The sequence below is a fragment of the Culicoides brevitarsis genome, chromosome 2 (genome assembly GCF_036172545.1).
Source record: "Culicoides brevitarsis isolate CSIRO-B50_1 chromosome 2, AGI_CSIRO_Cbre_v1, whole genome shotgun sequence".
In the NCBI taxonomy this organism is placed as follows: Eukaryota; Metazoa; Arthropoda; class Insecta; order Diptera; family Ceratopogonidae; genus Culicoides; species Culicoides brevitarsis.
The window spans coordinates 38,510,135-38,526,036 of NC_087086.1; the positions used below are offsets into that span (position 1 = coordinate 38,510,135).

The window sequence follows — 15,902 nt, forward strand, 5'->3', positions numbered from 1 at the left end:
CTTTATGAAAAATCACTTTTATGAAAAAAAATAACTTTGAGCTTCATATTTAACTTTGTTAAAGCCAAAAAATCACTTTTGACTAAATTTCATAATCCATAAGTACAAAATGCGCTCAAGCCTTTGTCAAATCCACAAATCCCTTAAAAAATGGTATCATGTGCAATGAACGATGTGCTCTGAATCTCTTAACGAACGATGATACATTTTTAATGAAACTACAATTTTTGTGGTCACTCCTGCTTAAAACAGCTTTTCTACAGATATTTTCTTTCAATTTCATGCGTTTCTCCGCGCCACACGTTCTGCATCGAGAAATAAGACGTAGAACGATGATGACATTCGAAGCAGCTGCAACATGTCCAAAATAAAAAATTATATATTTTTGCTCTTCATTTGTCGTTGTTCCTGCTTCTCCGTTGTTCTTGTTGTTGTTGTAGTTGCATGTGCGCCAAATCCTAACAATTGAAAAAAAAGAAATAAAAATGAAATAAAATGAGAGTAAATAACATCTTGAAGAATAGAGGGCACGTGGCTCGTGTTTGTGGAGTGTTGTCTTATTATTATTGCCATTTTTTGTCGTTGCTTGTTGTTTCAATAGTTTGTGGAGACGAGATGTGACCAGACTTGTTTGCTTGATGAAATACGTGTTTGTGTGCTTCTAACGACACTTTCTCGGAAGTAATTGAAAAAAAAAAGATTTTTTCTTTTTTAGCAATATTCTATGTACAATTCATGTTTTTTTTATTAATAGGCTTTTTTCATTCAATCAAAGCAAAAAAAAATAAATAAGCGTTTATCAATAAAAAATTTTTTTTTAAATAAAATTGAATAAATTACGTTAACTTAAAAATTTCTTATCTTATCAACAAATTTTAGCGAATATTTTTTTAAACGGGTTCAATTCTCGCATCTGGCGGATATGAGCGACACCAACGAGAACTGACAACGCCGAGACTAATGAAGGCGAGTGTGATAGCAGATAAGCCGAGAATGACTCCGGAGATGACATCGTGTTGCGGAAATCCGGGGAAGGGATTCAAGATGAGTAAAGCGAGGAGTCCGCAGCAGTCGAGGATGGAAAATACTGTTACAAGTAAGTATCCTGAAATGAAAAAAGATAAAAAAAATATTAAAAAAAATTATTACAAATTTATTTATTAAAATTAATTTTAATATTTTAAAAAAAAATAGTAATAAAATAAAATTAAATTAAAAAAATATTTATTTATGAAAATTAATTTTTTTTTTGTTTCATTTTTTTACGAAAAATTTAAATATTATTTTTAATATTTTTCAAGAATAAAAAATAAATGAATATTCGATTTCGGAAAATTCTTATAAAAAAAATAAATTAAAGAAAAAAAATTTTTTTTTTTCATTGAATTTTTTTTTTATTTTCGTAATTTTTTTTAAATATTTTTTCATAAATTAAAAAAAAAATAAATAAATATAATTTTTAGAATTTTTAGAATAGAATTTTTTTCAATTATAATTTTATATATTTTTAAAAAATTTTAATTTTTTTTTTTAAATTTTCAAAAAAAAAAAATAAAATATTTATTTATATTTTTTTTAAAATTGAAATTTTTTTTAAATAATTTTTTAATAATTATGATTTTCATAAATTAAATTTTAATTGAATTTTAAATTTAAAAATTAAATAATTTTGATTTATAAATATAAAAAAAAAATTGGATTAAAAATTATTTTTCAACGAAAATAATAATTTTAATTATTCTTATAAAAAGATGAGTTAATATTTTTTTTATTTATTTATTTTTTATTTTATTATTTTTTTCTAAAAATTATTTAAATTTTTTTAATATTTTAACGAAAAAAATTTAATAAACTAAATTTATTTTAAATTAAATTAATTAATAATTAAAATTAAAAAAAAATATAATTTGAAAATAAATTAAAAATTAATTAATAAAAAATTGTTTTCTGAATTTTTAAATAATTGAATAAAAATTTTATAGAAAAAATGAAGTTAAAAAAAAATTACAATATAATTTTGACAAAAAATTAATTAAAAAATTTTTTAAGACAAAATTCAAACTTACCTGAAATATAATTCCTATTCGGCAACCAATTACATTGTCGAGACTTGAATCCAAGAGCTCCTAATCCAAGACATGCCAATCCACAGATGAAACTTGTATCCAAAAAATACGATCGCCCATTCTAAAAACAAAAAAAAATTAAAAATCAATTTTCAACAAAAAAAAAATTTTTTCTTACATTCCAGGTCAAATACAACGAAAGCCCGCCATTCAACAATCCACAAAGCACCAACATCAACGAAATCGCTCCAACAGTCGCCGGTCCAGCAGCTTTCTTCGCTTGAATACTATTCCACGACTTCCCAAGGAACGAAGTGTTTGTCGTCGTCGTTTCACTATAAATCGACTGACTTTGAAGCCTCGGCGAAATAACCGCTGTTGTTCGTGTTTCCAGATGCATTTGCGATGTCGCGCGCTTAACTTGCCCATAATCCAGTTTCTGCGGCGTAAATTCGTGTCTTGTTGGCGTGCTGCTTGTCAAAATCGCCGGTTGCGGAGGTTTCGTTCGAACTGGAGTGCTTCTCGGTGTCGTACTTTGCTGCCGGATCAACTGTTTCTGCGGCGTCGAGAGGATTTCATGCAATTTTTGCGTCGCAATTGGATTTTTTCGCGGAGTTACGTTGCCCGTAGCGTTCGGGGCGGGAATAAAACGCACCGGCGAGCGATTATTTAACGTCGCTGTCGATCCCCGAGTTGCCGGACGTTGTTGATGCGCCTGCGATTGCTGTTTAATGGTCGCATAAGGCGGATTCAGGCAAGTTTCTTCCTCTTCTTCCGTTGGAATCATCGCGTAACGATGCGCCCTGCCATTTTGCATCTGAATTATTTCGTGATTGGGATCGACAAGTTCCTCATTTTCCTCCGTCGGGACAACTTCGTAGCGTTGCATCGATTTTTGGTCGTACAAAACGAAACTTTTGCTCCCGAAATCTGTCGAAAAGGCCGAAACGAGTCTTCCGGGCGTCGTGATGTTCGCATTGCTACTCGCATTTACCATCGGCGGGAGACTCGTGAATTGATCAGCTGACAAATTGTGACGATCCAAGTCTTCGTGATCCGAAATTCGGTCCAAATTTTCCTGACTTTTGACAATTCGCGCTGTTTTTGAGTACATTTCGATCTCGGATTGAGGCACGACGGCGTAACGACCTTTGTTGCTCGACGTCAATTCTTCTACAGGCACGAGGGCGTATTTTCCTGTCGTTGTGTGCGTTGTTGAAATGGAAGTTATTGAGCCGTAACGAGATGTTGAAGCAGGACCTCCTTCGACAATGCGAGGTTTGGGGCCAGGTTTTGGAGGTAATTCACGTTGGGGGTATTTTAACTGCTGTTTTGGGTTTCGTTCGCTGTTGACACGCTGAAAGACGTTTTTTTGCAAATGTTGGGGCTTGTGAAATGAACGTTGCGATTCGCTTCGATGCATTTTGGATGGAGTTGTGCTGATAATATCCACTGTTCCATCGCTTCGTTCCTCGTAGAATTCATTTTGTTGGCAAAATGCGGGATTTGTGTAATTGTGACGGGACATTTTTTATGAAAATTTTAATTTTTTCCACAAAAAAAAATATTTTTTTAATTTAATTTAATTTTAAAAATTAAATTTTTAACTTTTTTTCATTTAATTTTTGGTTAAAATTTTTTAAAATATTTTTTTTATTATTTTTAAATAATTTTTTAAAATTTAATTTAATTATTTTAATTTATTTTTTTTCAAAAAAAAATATTTTTTAATTTTTTTTTTTAAATTTTGATTTAATTTAATTTTAAATTTTTTTTTAAATTAATTTTAATTTTATTTTTTTATTTAATTTAATTTTTTTTTTTTTTTAATTTTTTTGTTTTAATTTTTTTTTTCACTTGAATTTAGTTTTTTAAATTTTTATTTTAATTTTAGGTCTGAAAATTTAATTTTTTTAATTAAAAATTCAATTTTTAACTAATTTTTTTCTCTTTTCAGACACAAAAAGTCGTTACAAAAAATAAAAATAAATATTTTAACCGCCCGCAGATGTGGATCGTGCCACAGCAAAACACCTTTTGATCGTTCCCCTTACAAAGTTTTGATGAAAAAAAGCATCTGGCGCTCATAAAACCGTTGAAAAAGTTACATACGCACATCTGATCGAGCATCGTACGTCATAGAATCCCGTGTAGCTGCTACCCTATTTAATTTCATCGTTCAGACGTCGTTCATGATCCTTTTAACGTTAAACGAACTTTTTTTCTAGCATGAATGAAATTTCTTGTTCAACCGACAAATATTTATGCACATGACTCAGTCAAGCATGGTTTTCTGTGTCTCGACAAAGGCATTTAACGAGCATTTGGCTCAAGTCATGGCGAAGGTTCAAGTACGTCGAAGGGGAAAAAGGCGGTTTAAATGCAACGAAGAGACATTTAAATGGGCAAAGTCGGTGTTTTAAAGCGAGGGAGAGATGGATTTCAAGGTAAGACGAAGAAAAATGTTGAACGAAAGAATTTTTTGACATGAACTTTGATCATTAAAATTTTTTTAAAACTGAAATGAACAATTTTAAAGAAAAAATATAAAAAAATATTTTTTTTACGAATTTTTTTAAAATTTAATTTTTTGATGAGAAAAATCTCATATTTTTAATTTTAATTCCCTTAAAAATTATTAAAAATTACTCAAATGTATTTTTAATTCGAAAAATTTTAACTTATAACTTAAAAAAATATTTTTATTAAAAAAATTAGAAATAAAAATTATTTAAAAAAAAATTAAAATAAAAATATGAAATTTTGTCATTTGAAGAATTTAAAAAATAACTTTTCGAGTAAAAAAATTAAGAAAAATTAAATTTTTAATTAAAATTGAACAAAATTTAACTTTTTATCAATTTTTCGAAAAATTTTTTACAAAAAAAAACTTTAATTTCGAACAAATTCTATAAAATTTCGTTAAAAATTCTTTAAAAGTTTAATTAATTTCACTTTTTTTCACATAATTCTTCAAAAAAGTAAAAATATTGAACAAAATATTCATCAAAGGAATTAAATTTAGTCATAAAAAGACATTATTGTTAAATTTAAAAGAGAAAAAGGTCAAAAACCTCAAGAAAGTACGTTAGAAAAGTCCTTAATTGAATAATTTGTGATCAAATTTCACTCGAATTTCATGAATTAAAATTTTTCTTTACAGATTTGAGCGCCATCTATTGAAATTTTATTTGAGACGAATGAAATTGATAAAAACTCATACAAAATATTCGAACGTTGAAAAATTTTATGAACAAAAATGAATTTTTTATGGCAAAATTGACAAAAATTTTATGAAATTTAAGATTTTTTAATAATTTTAGAGCAAAATCTTGTTAAAAATTTGAAAAAATAGGAAATTTTATCATCTAACGTTTATTTCAGTCTTTAATTTTTTCAAGAAAATTTTTTGTTTCAAACTTAATTCTACAAAAAATAATTTTTTTTCTTAATAGGCCTTGCTCACACGTGCCAACTTTTGCAAATTCTCAAACTTCTCGATGGCTGCTGTGACAAATTCTGCTGCTCTGCGAATCCGTTCTGTCGTAATTTCCGTTCCAACTTTGTCGAGGGCCTCCATTGTGTTGTTGCGCAACGATTGAACGGGCGTCTCCAAGAAGGAAATGCGACAAAATGGCGTAAAAGCACAGAAAAAGGACGTTATGATGCCTCCGAAGATCACAACTCCCGCAATTGACAACAAAGTTCCCCCAATTTTTGAGACAATCGAGACGAGAGTTCGAACGACGGGCACTAAACCATCGAAAAAGCCGGGATGAGACTTTTCTTTGGTCTCTAAAGCCGTTGCGGGAATGATGATGCTCTCGAAACTCGGGATTAAGGCTTCAGTGTATGTTGGATAAGGACCTGCGGAAGGATATTGGGGCCCGTTGGAGTATTGACTCACGTATTGTTGAACGGCGTCTTGAGGAACGAAATTTTTGTACATCGCTGGATCGAATGCTGGGTTGGTAATTTGCTTTAAAAAAGAGAAAAAAATTATTTTAATTAAAATTTAATTTAAATAATTTTAAAAAATATTTTTTTTTTAAATTTTAATTTTGTTCAAATTCAAATTTAATTTTTTTTTAATTTTTTAAAATTAATTTTTTTAAATTTAATTTTTAATATTTTCAATTTTTTTCATCTTTCAACCAATTTTTAAAATTTTTTAAAATATTTTTTTAATTATTTTTCCTAATTTAGGTATTTTATTTTATTTTATTCTTTTTTTTAATTAATTTTTTTTAACTTTAAATTTTTTTGTAAATTAATTTTATTTAAATTTTTTTTTTTCAAAATTTTTAAGGCAAAAATTTCAAATTTTTTAAATTATTTTTTTTTATATAATTTTAATTTTTTTTAATTTTTAATTTTTTTTTTAAAAAAATTTTTAATATTTTAATTTTAAAAAAATTATTTATCTAAATTTTTTAAAAATATTTTTTAAACTTAAAATTTTTTTTTTTAAAAAAAAAATTTTTTTTTAAATTTTTTTCTTTTGTTTTAATTTAAAAAAAAAATAAAAAAAAAATATTTTTTTAATTTTTTTTTTTTAAAATATTTTTTTTTTTAAATTAATTTTTTTTAATTTTTTAGATAAAAAAAACTCACATTAGAAGGCAATTCCTTCGATTTCGCTTCTTCCTGCGGGACTTCCGGTACTTTTGGAGGCTCCGTTGGCTTTTGTTGCTCTGTCGGCGGCAGAACAGTCGTACCCAAAATCATGGGAACAGCACAAAAAATTATTAAAAATGTCTTCATCTTGCAGCAACACACGTCTGATCCTTGCGAGAGAACTTTTGAGAATGAAATGCGATGCTGGAGTACCAAAAAAATAAACAACAAAAACCTTTTAGTCCTAAACATTTTTTTTTTCGTTATCTTAATCACTTTTTCATCCATTTTAGAAGAAATTACCGAAGAGGACAAAGAAATTTCATTAATTTACCTGTTTTTCGGATGTTTGTTGATGCGTCACACACGAAATTAATGACAACCTGGAGGACTTTCTTATCAAATTTCACATAATCGAGGCGCCGAACAATAAAAAAGCATCTCTATTGCGGAGTATCATCTTACTTCAACTCATAAAATCGAAGAAAAAATCCATTCTTGACTATTCTGGAGTAAAATTTTAGCTCAGCAGGTGATTTTTATGCGATTTTTACACAAAACTCATTGAAATCAGTGCATAACGACAGTTCGCTACGTAAAAGCTCCCCTCATAATCGCCTTTCGTGCATCCAAATACAGTCCAAAAATTTTTTCGATTACTCGTCGACTCGAAATATCGGTCAAGCATTGCCGAATGCAAGTTAAATTCAAATTTGATTCGAGTATGTAACCAAATTTTGCGTGGCATTCTCTTTATTTTTCGGCTACAAAAGAGTGAACAATCGGTTTTCTTTCATTTTTTCAAGTGAACCGCATCTGGAATCGAAAAGCACGTTAATTAGGTATTTTGTAATAAGATTGTAATTAATTTTATTTGTTATTTAATGATTAATTTTTTTTTTGGACAAGCATGAATTTTTTAAGAAATTTTTTTATTAGAGGAAGAAGAAAAAAAAATTATTTTATTTAAAAAATTTAAGAAAAAATTACTTTTTAAAAATTTTTTTACAAGAAATTTTATTTTTTCTAATAATTTGAATTAGCAAAAATGCGATTTTCAAATTTTTAACGGTCATTTTTTGAATTGACATTTACAAATTTTTTATTAAAAATTGACAAATTTTGAAGGAAATTTATTTCCGTTTAAAAAAATTTAAAAAATCAAATTAATTTATTTAATTAATTAATTTTTTTATTAATTTAATTAATTATTTTTTTTAAATTAATTTTAATTAATTTTTTATTAATTTAATTAATTTTAACTTTAAAAATTTTTATAAAGTATTTTTTTTATTTTAATAATTTATTTTTTGATTTAATTTTTTTAAAAATTATTTCCTTAAAAAACAAAAAATTAGTAAAACCGAAAATTAAATTAAAAATTTCCTCTTTAAAGTTCAAAACTTTTCCTCTTTTTTTTTGCTACAAAAATCAATTAAATTCCCACTAAAATACCAAAAACCTCAATAATTGTGTTAATGGAGCATTCACTCGCATTTACTTGCTCACACTTCACTAACTTCCCATTCAGTGCGATTCAATGCGTTGCTGTTGTCTAGTTCAAACACATGTTAAACATAATTATTACAATACAAATTCACCGCGAATTATTAATTTTTTTGTACGCCTTTTTTGAATTTAATTCGCTAATTAAATATACAAAACTATTAAAAAATTACTGTGCCATAAGTCGATTATTGTTATAACATCAAATGAAATGAAGCTGTAAAATTTATTCATAAATGCCGGAAAAATGCATTTGCTCTATGAGGAAATTTTTATGAGTTAATTTGCGGCGTGCGTAAAAAGTTGTATTTTGTGTTTGTAAAAAAATGGAAAATTACTGCAATGTGGGTAATGAGAAGATTATGTTAATAAAAAGAATGTATTTTGTTTTATTTTATCATTTTTTTTATTTGTTTCATAATTATTTATGACTTTTCTTCGTCAATAAAATAATTAAAATTTTTTTTTTAAATGGTTTGTTTAATTTTTTTAAATTATTAATTTGTTTTTATTTAAAATTATTTATTTTATTTATTTTTAATTAGGTATTTATTTTATTTATTATTATTTAGTTTTGGAAAATTAAATTAAATTATTTTCTATCAAATAAAAAAAATATTTTTTTTCGATTGAAAAATTGAAATATTTATTTTAAAAATTAATTTAATTAATTAATAATTTTTTTTAAATTTATTTTTTCAATTAATTTTTTGAATTTATGAATTTTTATTAATCAAAAATAAAATATCAAATAAAATCAAATTTTTCATCAATTTGGAAATTTTTTAAAATTATTTTTAATTAATTAATTCTAAATTTTATAAGATCTTTTATTTTTTTTATTAAAAAAAATTTCGATACTTCATGTTTTTGCCATAAGAGGGCGTTGCAGTCAAAAAAAAGATCTAAAATTTTAAATGAACTCGACAGCAACGCCTCATGTGACAAAAACCTGAAACTTCATAAAAATTGATCTTTAGATCTAAATATCTCTTTAAAGTCTAAAAATATTTGTAAATTAAAAAAATAACTTTTACTCTGATTTTCACTAAAATCGCTTCTTAACGCTTCTCTTTAAAGCAAAAATTCACTTTAAAAATTTTTTCTCTAAAAAAACAAATATTTTTCACTGAACAGCTTCTTATGCAATTTTTTTCTCATTCGTTCTACAAAACCAATATTTTTTCTTCCATTCGACTAAAAACGTAAAAAGATGACAATTCAATTTATTTTTGCTTTATTTTCACTTTCCGTCAACAACAACCCAAAATAAAAGTCTTTACCGCAACACGACATTGAATTCGATTGCCTGACAAATCGCCGTTCCGTCGAAGTTAGAGATGCTTTTCGCTTCATTGATCTTGACAGAGAGTGAGATATAAGCCAAAATTTGTTTCTCCAACCAAAACCGTAAGTTTTTATTTTTTGATGAGTTGAATGAACTTTTTTTTTATTAAATTTTAATTTTTTTAATATAATTTTTTTTAAAATTATATTTTAATAAAAAATTTTAAAAAATTATTTTTTGAAAAAATTTTAAAAAAAAAAATTAAATATTTTTTAAAATATTTTAAATTAAAAAATAAAAAAAATTAATTAAAAATTAATTAAAAAAATTATTTAAATTTTTAATTAATTAATTTTTAAAATATTTTAATAATTTTTTAAATTTTTAAAAATATTTTAAAAAATTAATTAAAAATTTTAAAAATTTATTTTTTTTTTTTTTTTTTTTAAATTAAAATTAAATTAATTTTTAATTAATTAATAAAAAAAAATCAACTTTTTAAAAATATTTTTAAATTATTGTTTGAGAGTTTTTTATTTTTTTTTTATTTTTCAGAATTTTTTTAATGAATTTTCAAAAAATTTCTCTTAAAATGAAGGAAATTGAAATTTAATGCGAAAATTATTCAATTTTTTCCAAACATAATCGCTTTTGGTTTTGCGTTTTAATAAAAATTTAATGTCGGGCGATTTAGTTGGTGGTTGTTTAACATTTACACTGCTGTTGAATAATGAAATTTTTGTTAAAATGGAGCGCGGTTGAGTGCATCAAACGTGTACAGCAACGAAAAACTGCTAAAAAGTGGTATAAATAACAATGATTTCAACAAAACCTCGTCAGTTTGCATTCGCACTTCATTCCTTCAACAGTTCAAAATGCGTTTCGAGTCAATTTTCGTCATTTTTATCGCGTTCGGTACTTCCGTCGTCCTTGCCGAGTACTACCATCATCATCCCGAGTCGCATGAACATGCCGGAAGCGACGAAGGACACGACGTCGGATATTCTTACGCGAAATTTTCGGGTCCTGTGAGCGGACCTGATCACAAAATTGTCGTAAAAGACAAAGACGGGCACGGCGAGTCTTACGATTATGTCGCAAAGCCCGATTATCACTTTGAATACGGCGTCGAAGATCCCAAATCGCACGTTTCGCAGTCCCGGAAGGAGCATCGTCACGGGGATGGAGTCGTTGGCGAATATAGTTTCGCTCAGCCTGACGGGAAAATTCGCACCGTAAAGTACAACGCGGATAAACACAACGGATTTCAAGCGGAAGTCTTGATCGACGGCAAACCGCTGCATTATGAGGCATTGCAGGAGCAACAAGCGCATCTCGAGGCACAAAAACAATTTTTGGCGTCGCACGAAGCGAATGCTCATCAAGCGCAACATTATCAACCGCAACCGGAACATCATGTGCATCATGCGCCAATTTCGCATCACGGCGGCGACGATGAGAGATCTTATTCGGGCGGTTATCACGGGTACAGTGATAGCGATGACGAGACAAATAACAGCGGCGAAGATGAATATTCGTACTATCACAAGTAAAAAAGTTGCTGCGAGGAATAAAATTGTGTAAAAAGTGATATAATGTTAAAAAAATAGCATTTAACGTAAATTTTTTGTTTGTTTTTGTTGCTTTAATATAATTTTAATCAGTGCTTATCTTACCTTAGTTAATGAAAAAATAATAAAAAAAAAATATTAAATGAACCAAAAAATAATTTTTTCATTAAAAAATTCAATTTTTATAAATAATTTCGAAAAATTCAAAGGTTTTTTTTTTCGAATCACGAAAATTTTCGAAAATTTGAAAAGCTTAAGGTAAAAATTTTTAAAATCTGAGAAGCTTTTGAGACAAATTTCGAAAATCTAAGAAGCTTTTGAGACAAATTTCGAAAATCTAAGAAGCTTAAGGTTAAAATTTTTAAAACCTGAGAAGCTTTTGAGACAAATTTCGAAAATCTAAGAAGCTTAAGGTAAAAATTTTTAAAATCTGAGAAGCTTTTGAGACAAATTTCGAAAATCTAAGAAGCTTAAGGTAAAAATTTTTAAAATCTGAGAAGCTTTTGAGACAAATTTCGAAAATCTAAGAAGCTTAAGGTAAAATTTTTTAAAATCTGAGAAGCTTTTGAGACAAATTTCGAAAATCTGAGAAGCTTAAGTTACAAATTTCTAAAAACTGAGAAGCTTTTGAGACAAATTTCGAAAATCTGAGAAGCTTAAGATACAAATTTCGAAAAACTGAGAAGCTTTTGAGACAAATTTCAAAAATCTAAGAAGCTTTTGAGACAAATTTCGAAAATCTGAGAAGCTTTTGAGACAAATTTCGAAAATCTGAGAAGCTTTTGAGACAAATTTCGAAAATCTGAGAAGCTTAAGGTAAAAATTTTTAAAATCTGAGAAGCTTTCGAGACAAATTTCGAAAATCTAAGAAGCTTAAGGTAAAAATTTTTAAAATCTGAGAAGCTTTTAAGACAAATTTCGAAAATCTGAGAAGCTTTTGAGACAAATTTCGAAAATCTGAGAAGCTTAAGGTAAAAATTTTTAAAAACTAATTTTTAAAATTTTTAATTTTTTAAAGTTTTTAGAAAAATTTTCGAAAAAAAAATAAAAAGATTAACTTCGAATCAAATTTTAATCCAAATTTCCTTCAAAAATCCCATTTTTTCGTCCAAAATCTTCACAAAGGACATTGGTACATGCGATTAATTTTCTCGATATCACGTCGACTCAATCCCTCACGTTGTCCAATGTTCGCCGTTGGATCTCTCGGCACAATTGTTGGCAATCCATTGCTCGAAAATCCATCAGGCCCGTAATGCATAACCGAATTATAATCGTATTTGACATCAAAATCCGTCACAACTGTCGTATTGTATTTTTCAAAATTATGTTCAGTTCCGGGCCAAATATTTTCCCACTTGATTTCGACGTAATCGTCACGATCAGCGGCACTTTGCATGTGATAAAAGCCCAAAGCATGAATAAACTCGTGCTGGATCGTGGCAAGGCGGAAACATCCGTACTCGAGAGTGTAAGGTTCTAAATTAATTTGTTGCATTCCGATGTTTAAACGACCCACGTAACTCCAGCAACCCGTGTTTTCGCCCTAAAAATGAAAAATTTCAAGAAATTTTTGAAAAAAATATTTTTTTAAGACTCACAGTGACATGCAAATAATCATATTCTCCATTCCATTCTTTAAATTTGAGGCACGTCAAGAGTTCGAGTTGATCCAAACCTTTGCGGATGTAATTTTGTTGCTCCCAAGCTGAAAATTTGAGATTTGAATGAACACCTGTTCCATTATCAAGCGATTTTTATCGCAAAAAACTCACTAAAATCGCTCGATCTGATGAGATAAGGGACTGTGTTGTTAATCCATCGTTTGGATTCCCTCACGAGACCATTACGAGACAATAAATCAGCGACTTGATCTTGAGTCAAGACAATATCGCCTTCGAATTGACCGCTGTACATTTCAGCATTGTCCGTGTTGGTCAAATGTTTCAACTTGAAACCTAAAAATTTAAATTTTTTATGATAAAAAGTCATAAAATCATGAATTTTATTGAACTTACGGTTAAATTCGCTGAGTTCTTGGAAGCCAGCTTTAATGTTGTTGGTTGGAAAAGCATTTCCAAGAGCCAAAATGGCGATGAATGTCAAGAAAAACTTCTGAAAATGAAATTTTTGGTTAAATTCTGAAAGAAAAAATTCAAAAAATTAAAAATTTCTTACCATGATGAACTTGTCTGATCAAAAGAAGAACAGAAAATGAACTTCAAACACAGATTTGGTCGGATTTTAGCAGATTTCGTATCATTTTTGTATCTTCCGCATCTGAAAATCGATAAGATTTGGTATTGTTTATTGTTTTTAACTGATTATCAAGCGAAGATTAATGAGATTTGGCATTTATTGGTGCAATTAAAGACCAAAATCTTATCAATTTTTGATTCAAATAACTTTATTTTTTGCTCATATTGCTTCGAGGGTCGTTCATGTAACTATGGTAAGCGAAAATCTGTAAAAAAATAATTTTTTATTTAATAAATTTTTCTTTTAGGATTCAAAATTTTTGATTTTTCTTACCTTTTTGACGCTTGGAAATGCGTTTCCAACAACAAAACTTAAGGCTGGATATCAGGAACTCGATGAATGGAGTCGTAAGTTTCTCATTTTTGAATATTTTTGTTAGTTATTTTTTTAAAAAATTAATTTTTTAGGTTTTAAATTGAAACATTTGACGAAAAATGATAATATTGAGGTCTACAGTGGTCAATTTGAAGGCGATATCGTGTTGACACAAGAACAATTGGAAAGTCTGATGGGTAAAAATGGAATTATTAAGGAAACGAAGCGATGGATCAACCATACAGTACCTTACGTGATCAAAGAAAATAATTTTAGTGAGTATTTTGTGATGGATTTATACGGAAAAATGTTTCATTTTACAGATTTTGTTCAAAAATTTCAATTAAAATTGAGAAAAATTACAATTTTCAAGAGTTTTTACTAAAAATTTAAGAAATTTTTTGAAAAAAATTTAATATGTCGAAAAACTAACATTTTTATATACAAATTTCGTAAATGTCAATTCAAAAAGTGACAGTTGAAAATTTGAAAATCGCTTTTTTGCTAATTCAAGCATTTTTAAAATAAATTTTGTTGAATATTTATTTTAATTTTAATTAAATTTTTTTAAATTGAATATTTAATTTATTTAAATTAAAAATTAAAATTAATTTAATTAATTAAAATTAATTTTTAATTTAATTTAATTAAAATAATTAAATTTAAATTAATTTAATTAATTTAAATTAATCAATCAATTAATTAACTATTTTCAATTTTTAATTTAATTTTTTTTTAAAATTATTTTAATTAATTAAATTAATTTAAAATTAAATTAAAAGATATTAAATTTAAATTTTTAAAAGTAATATTAAATTTTTTAAAGAAAAATCGAAAATTTTTAAATTAATTTCAAATATATTCAATTTTTAATTATTTTTTTTAGATTTTGAGCAAATAAACTACATTCACAAAGCCCTTCGTCAATTAGAGCTTGTCACATGTCTCAAATTTGTTCAATGGACAGGACAACAAGATTACCTCGAAGTAGCTGTAAGTCTTTTTTCTCCTCATTTCAGTTCAAAATCTTCATAAAAACTCATTTTCAGGGCGACATCGCTGGTTGTTGGACCTACGTTGGTCGAATTGGCAACAAACAAACTCTCCATTTGGAGCCAAGTGCTCTCGAAGTCAATTGTTTCCGCTTAGCTACTATCCAACATGAATTTATGCACGCTTTGGGCTTCGAACACATGCAAAGCTCCTTCGATCGAGACGATTATGTTGAAATCAAATGGGAGAATCTTTGGCCCGGAACTGAACATAATTTTGAAAAATATAATTCTTCAGTAGTTACAGGATTTGGAGTTCCTTACGATTATAATTCAGTGATGCATTATGGTCCTTTGGATTTTTCCATTAATGGATTGCAAACAATTGTACCGAGAGATCCAAATGCGAATATTGGTCAACGTACGGGATTGAGTCGGCGTGATATTGAGAAAATTAATCGGATGTATGAGTGTCCTTTATAAAATTTTAAATATTTTAAAAAATCTGAAAAAAATAAAAAAGCTTATAAAATTATTTTTTTACAATTTCTAAAAATTAAATATTTTAAAAATAAAAAAAATATTAAAATTAAAAAAAAATTAATTTAAATTAAAAAAAAATTAAAATTATGAAATAAATTTTTTATAAGCTAAAAAATCGAGAAAATAAAAAAAATAATTCAAAATTTAATTTAAAAAAAAATCAAAATTTTTTACAAAATATAAAAATTCATAAAAGTTAATAAAATAAATTAAAAGTTAAAAAAATTATTTCATAAATAAAATTATTAAAAAAATTATTTTCCATTAAAAAATATTAATTTACTTCAAGTTTTTCCTTAATAAAAAAAATATTTAATTAATTAAAAAATAATTGAAAATAAAAAAATTAAATTTTTAATTAAAAATTCAAATTATAAAATTAATTTTATAATAAAATTTCTTAAATTATCGAGAAAATTAAATTAATTAATTCCAAAAATATTTTTAAATATAAAAAAATTAAAATAAAATTTCAACACAAAAATTATAAATTTAACAAAATAATTTAAAATTATTCTAAAACTAAAACTATGAAAAATTTTATTTTATTTTGCTTAAAAATATTTTAATTTTTTTTCATGAATTTATCAAAATGAATTAATGATTAATTAAAATAAAAAAAAATTCATGTAAAAACTCAAAATTTAATTTAATTTAAAATTAAGTGAAAAATTTTAAAAATCACTTTTCATGAGAAAAATTAAAAAAATCGCATTACAATCCTTCAACATTCAAAATTCTTTAA

General features: G+C 26.4%; 5 protein-coding genes across 5 annotated transcripts; 2 read left to right on the forward strand and 3 right to left on the reverse strand.

Moving 5' to 3' along the window:
- Positions 1 to 764: 764 nt before the first annotated feature.
- LOC134832064 (uncharacterized) lies at positions 765 to 3,594 on the reverse strand. The gene is made up of 3 exons (XM_063845952.1): positions 2,245 to 3,594; positions 2,067 to 2,187; positions 765 to 1,105 (listed from the first exon to the last, which is right to left on the reverse strand). Exons 1-3 carry the CDS (start codon positions 3,592 to 3,594, stop codon positions 891 to 893), a joined length of 1,686 nt encoding a protein of 561 aa, XP_063702022.1. The 3' UTR covers positions 765 to 890.
- A 1,920-nt stretch (positions 3,595 to 5,514) lies between these two features.
- On the reverse strand, positions 5,515 to 6,794 carry LOC134829098 (uncharacterized). Its single transcript, XM_063842094.1, has 2 exons — positions 6,681 to 6,794; positions 5,515 to 6,045 (listed from the first exon to the last, which is right to left on the reverse strand). Exons 1-2 carry the CDS (start codon positions 6,792 to 6,794, stop codon positions 5,515 to 5,517), a joined length of 645 nt encoding a protein of 214 aa, XP_063698164.1.
- A 3,558-nt stretch (positions 6,795 to 10,352) lies between these two features.
- Positions 10,353 to 11,030, forward strand: LOC134829099 (cuticle protein 18.6-like). The gene has a single exon (XM_063842095.1). It carries the CDS (start codon positions 10,353 to 10,355, stop codon positions 11,028 to 11,030), a length of 678 nt encoding a protein of 225 aa, XP_063698165.1.
- A 1,135-nt stretch (positions 11,031 to 12,165) lies between these two features.
- Positions 12,166 to 13,311, reverse strand: LOC134829100 (seminal metalloprotease 1-like). Its single transcript, XM_063842096.1, has 5 exons — positions 13,276 to 13,311; positions 13,067 to 13,163; positions 12,824 to 13,006; positions 12,650 to 12,756; positions 12,166 to 12,594 (listed from the first exon to the last, which is right to left on the reverse strand). The coding sequence occupies exons 1-5, from the start codon at positions 13,309 to 13,311 to the stop codon at positions 12,166 to 12,168; spliced, it is 852 nt and encodes a 283-aa protein (XP_063698166.1).
- A 78-nt stretch (positions 13,312 to 13,389) lies between these two features.
- On the forward strand, positions 13,390 to 15,097 carry LOC134829101 (zinc metalloproteinase nas-4-like). Its single transcript, XM_063842098.1, has 6 exons — positions 13,390 to 13,409; positions 13,482 to 13,500; positions 13,555 to 13,654; positions 13,715 to 13,897; positions 14,509 to 14,615; positions 14,672 to 15,097. The coding sequence occupies exons 1-6, from the start codon at positions 13,390 to 13,392 to the stop codon at positions 15,095 to 15,097; spliced, it is 855 nt and encodes a 284-aa protein (XP_063698168.1).
- Positions 15,098 to 15,902: the final 805 nt, after the last annotated feature.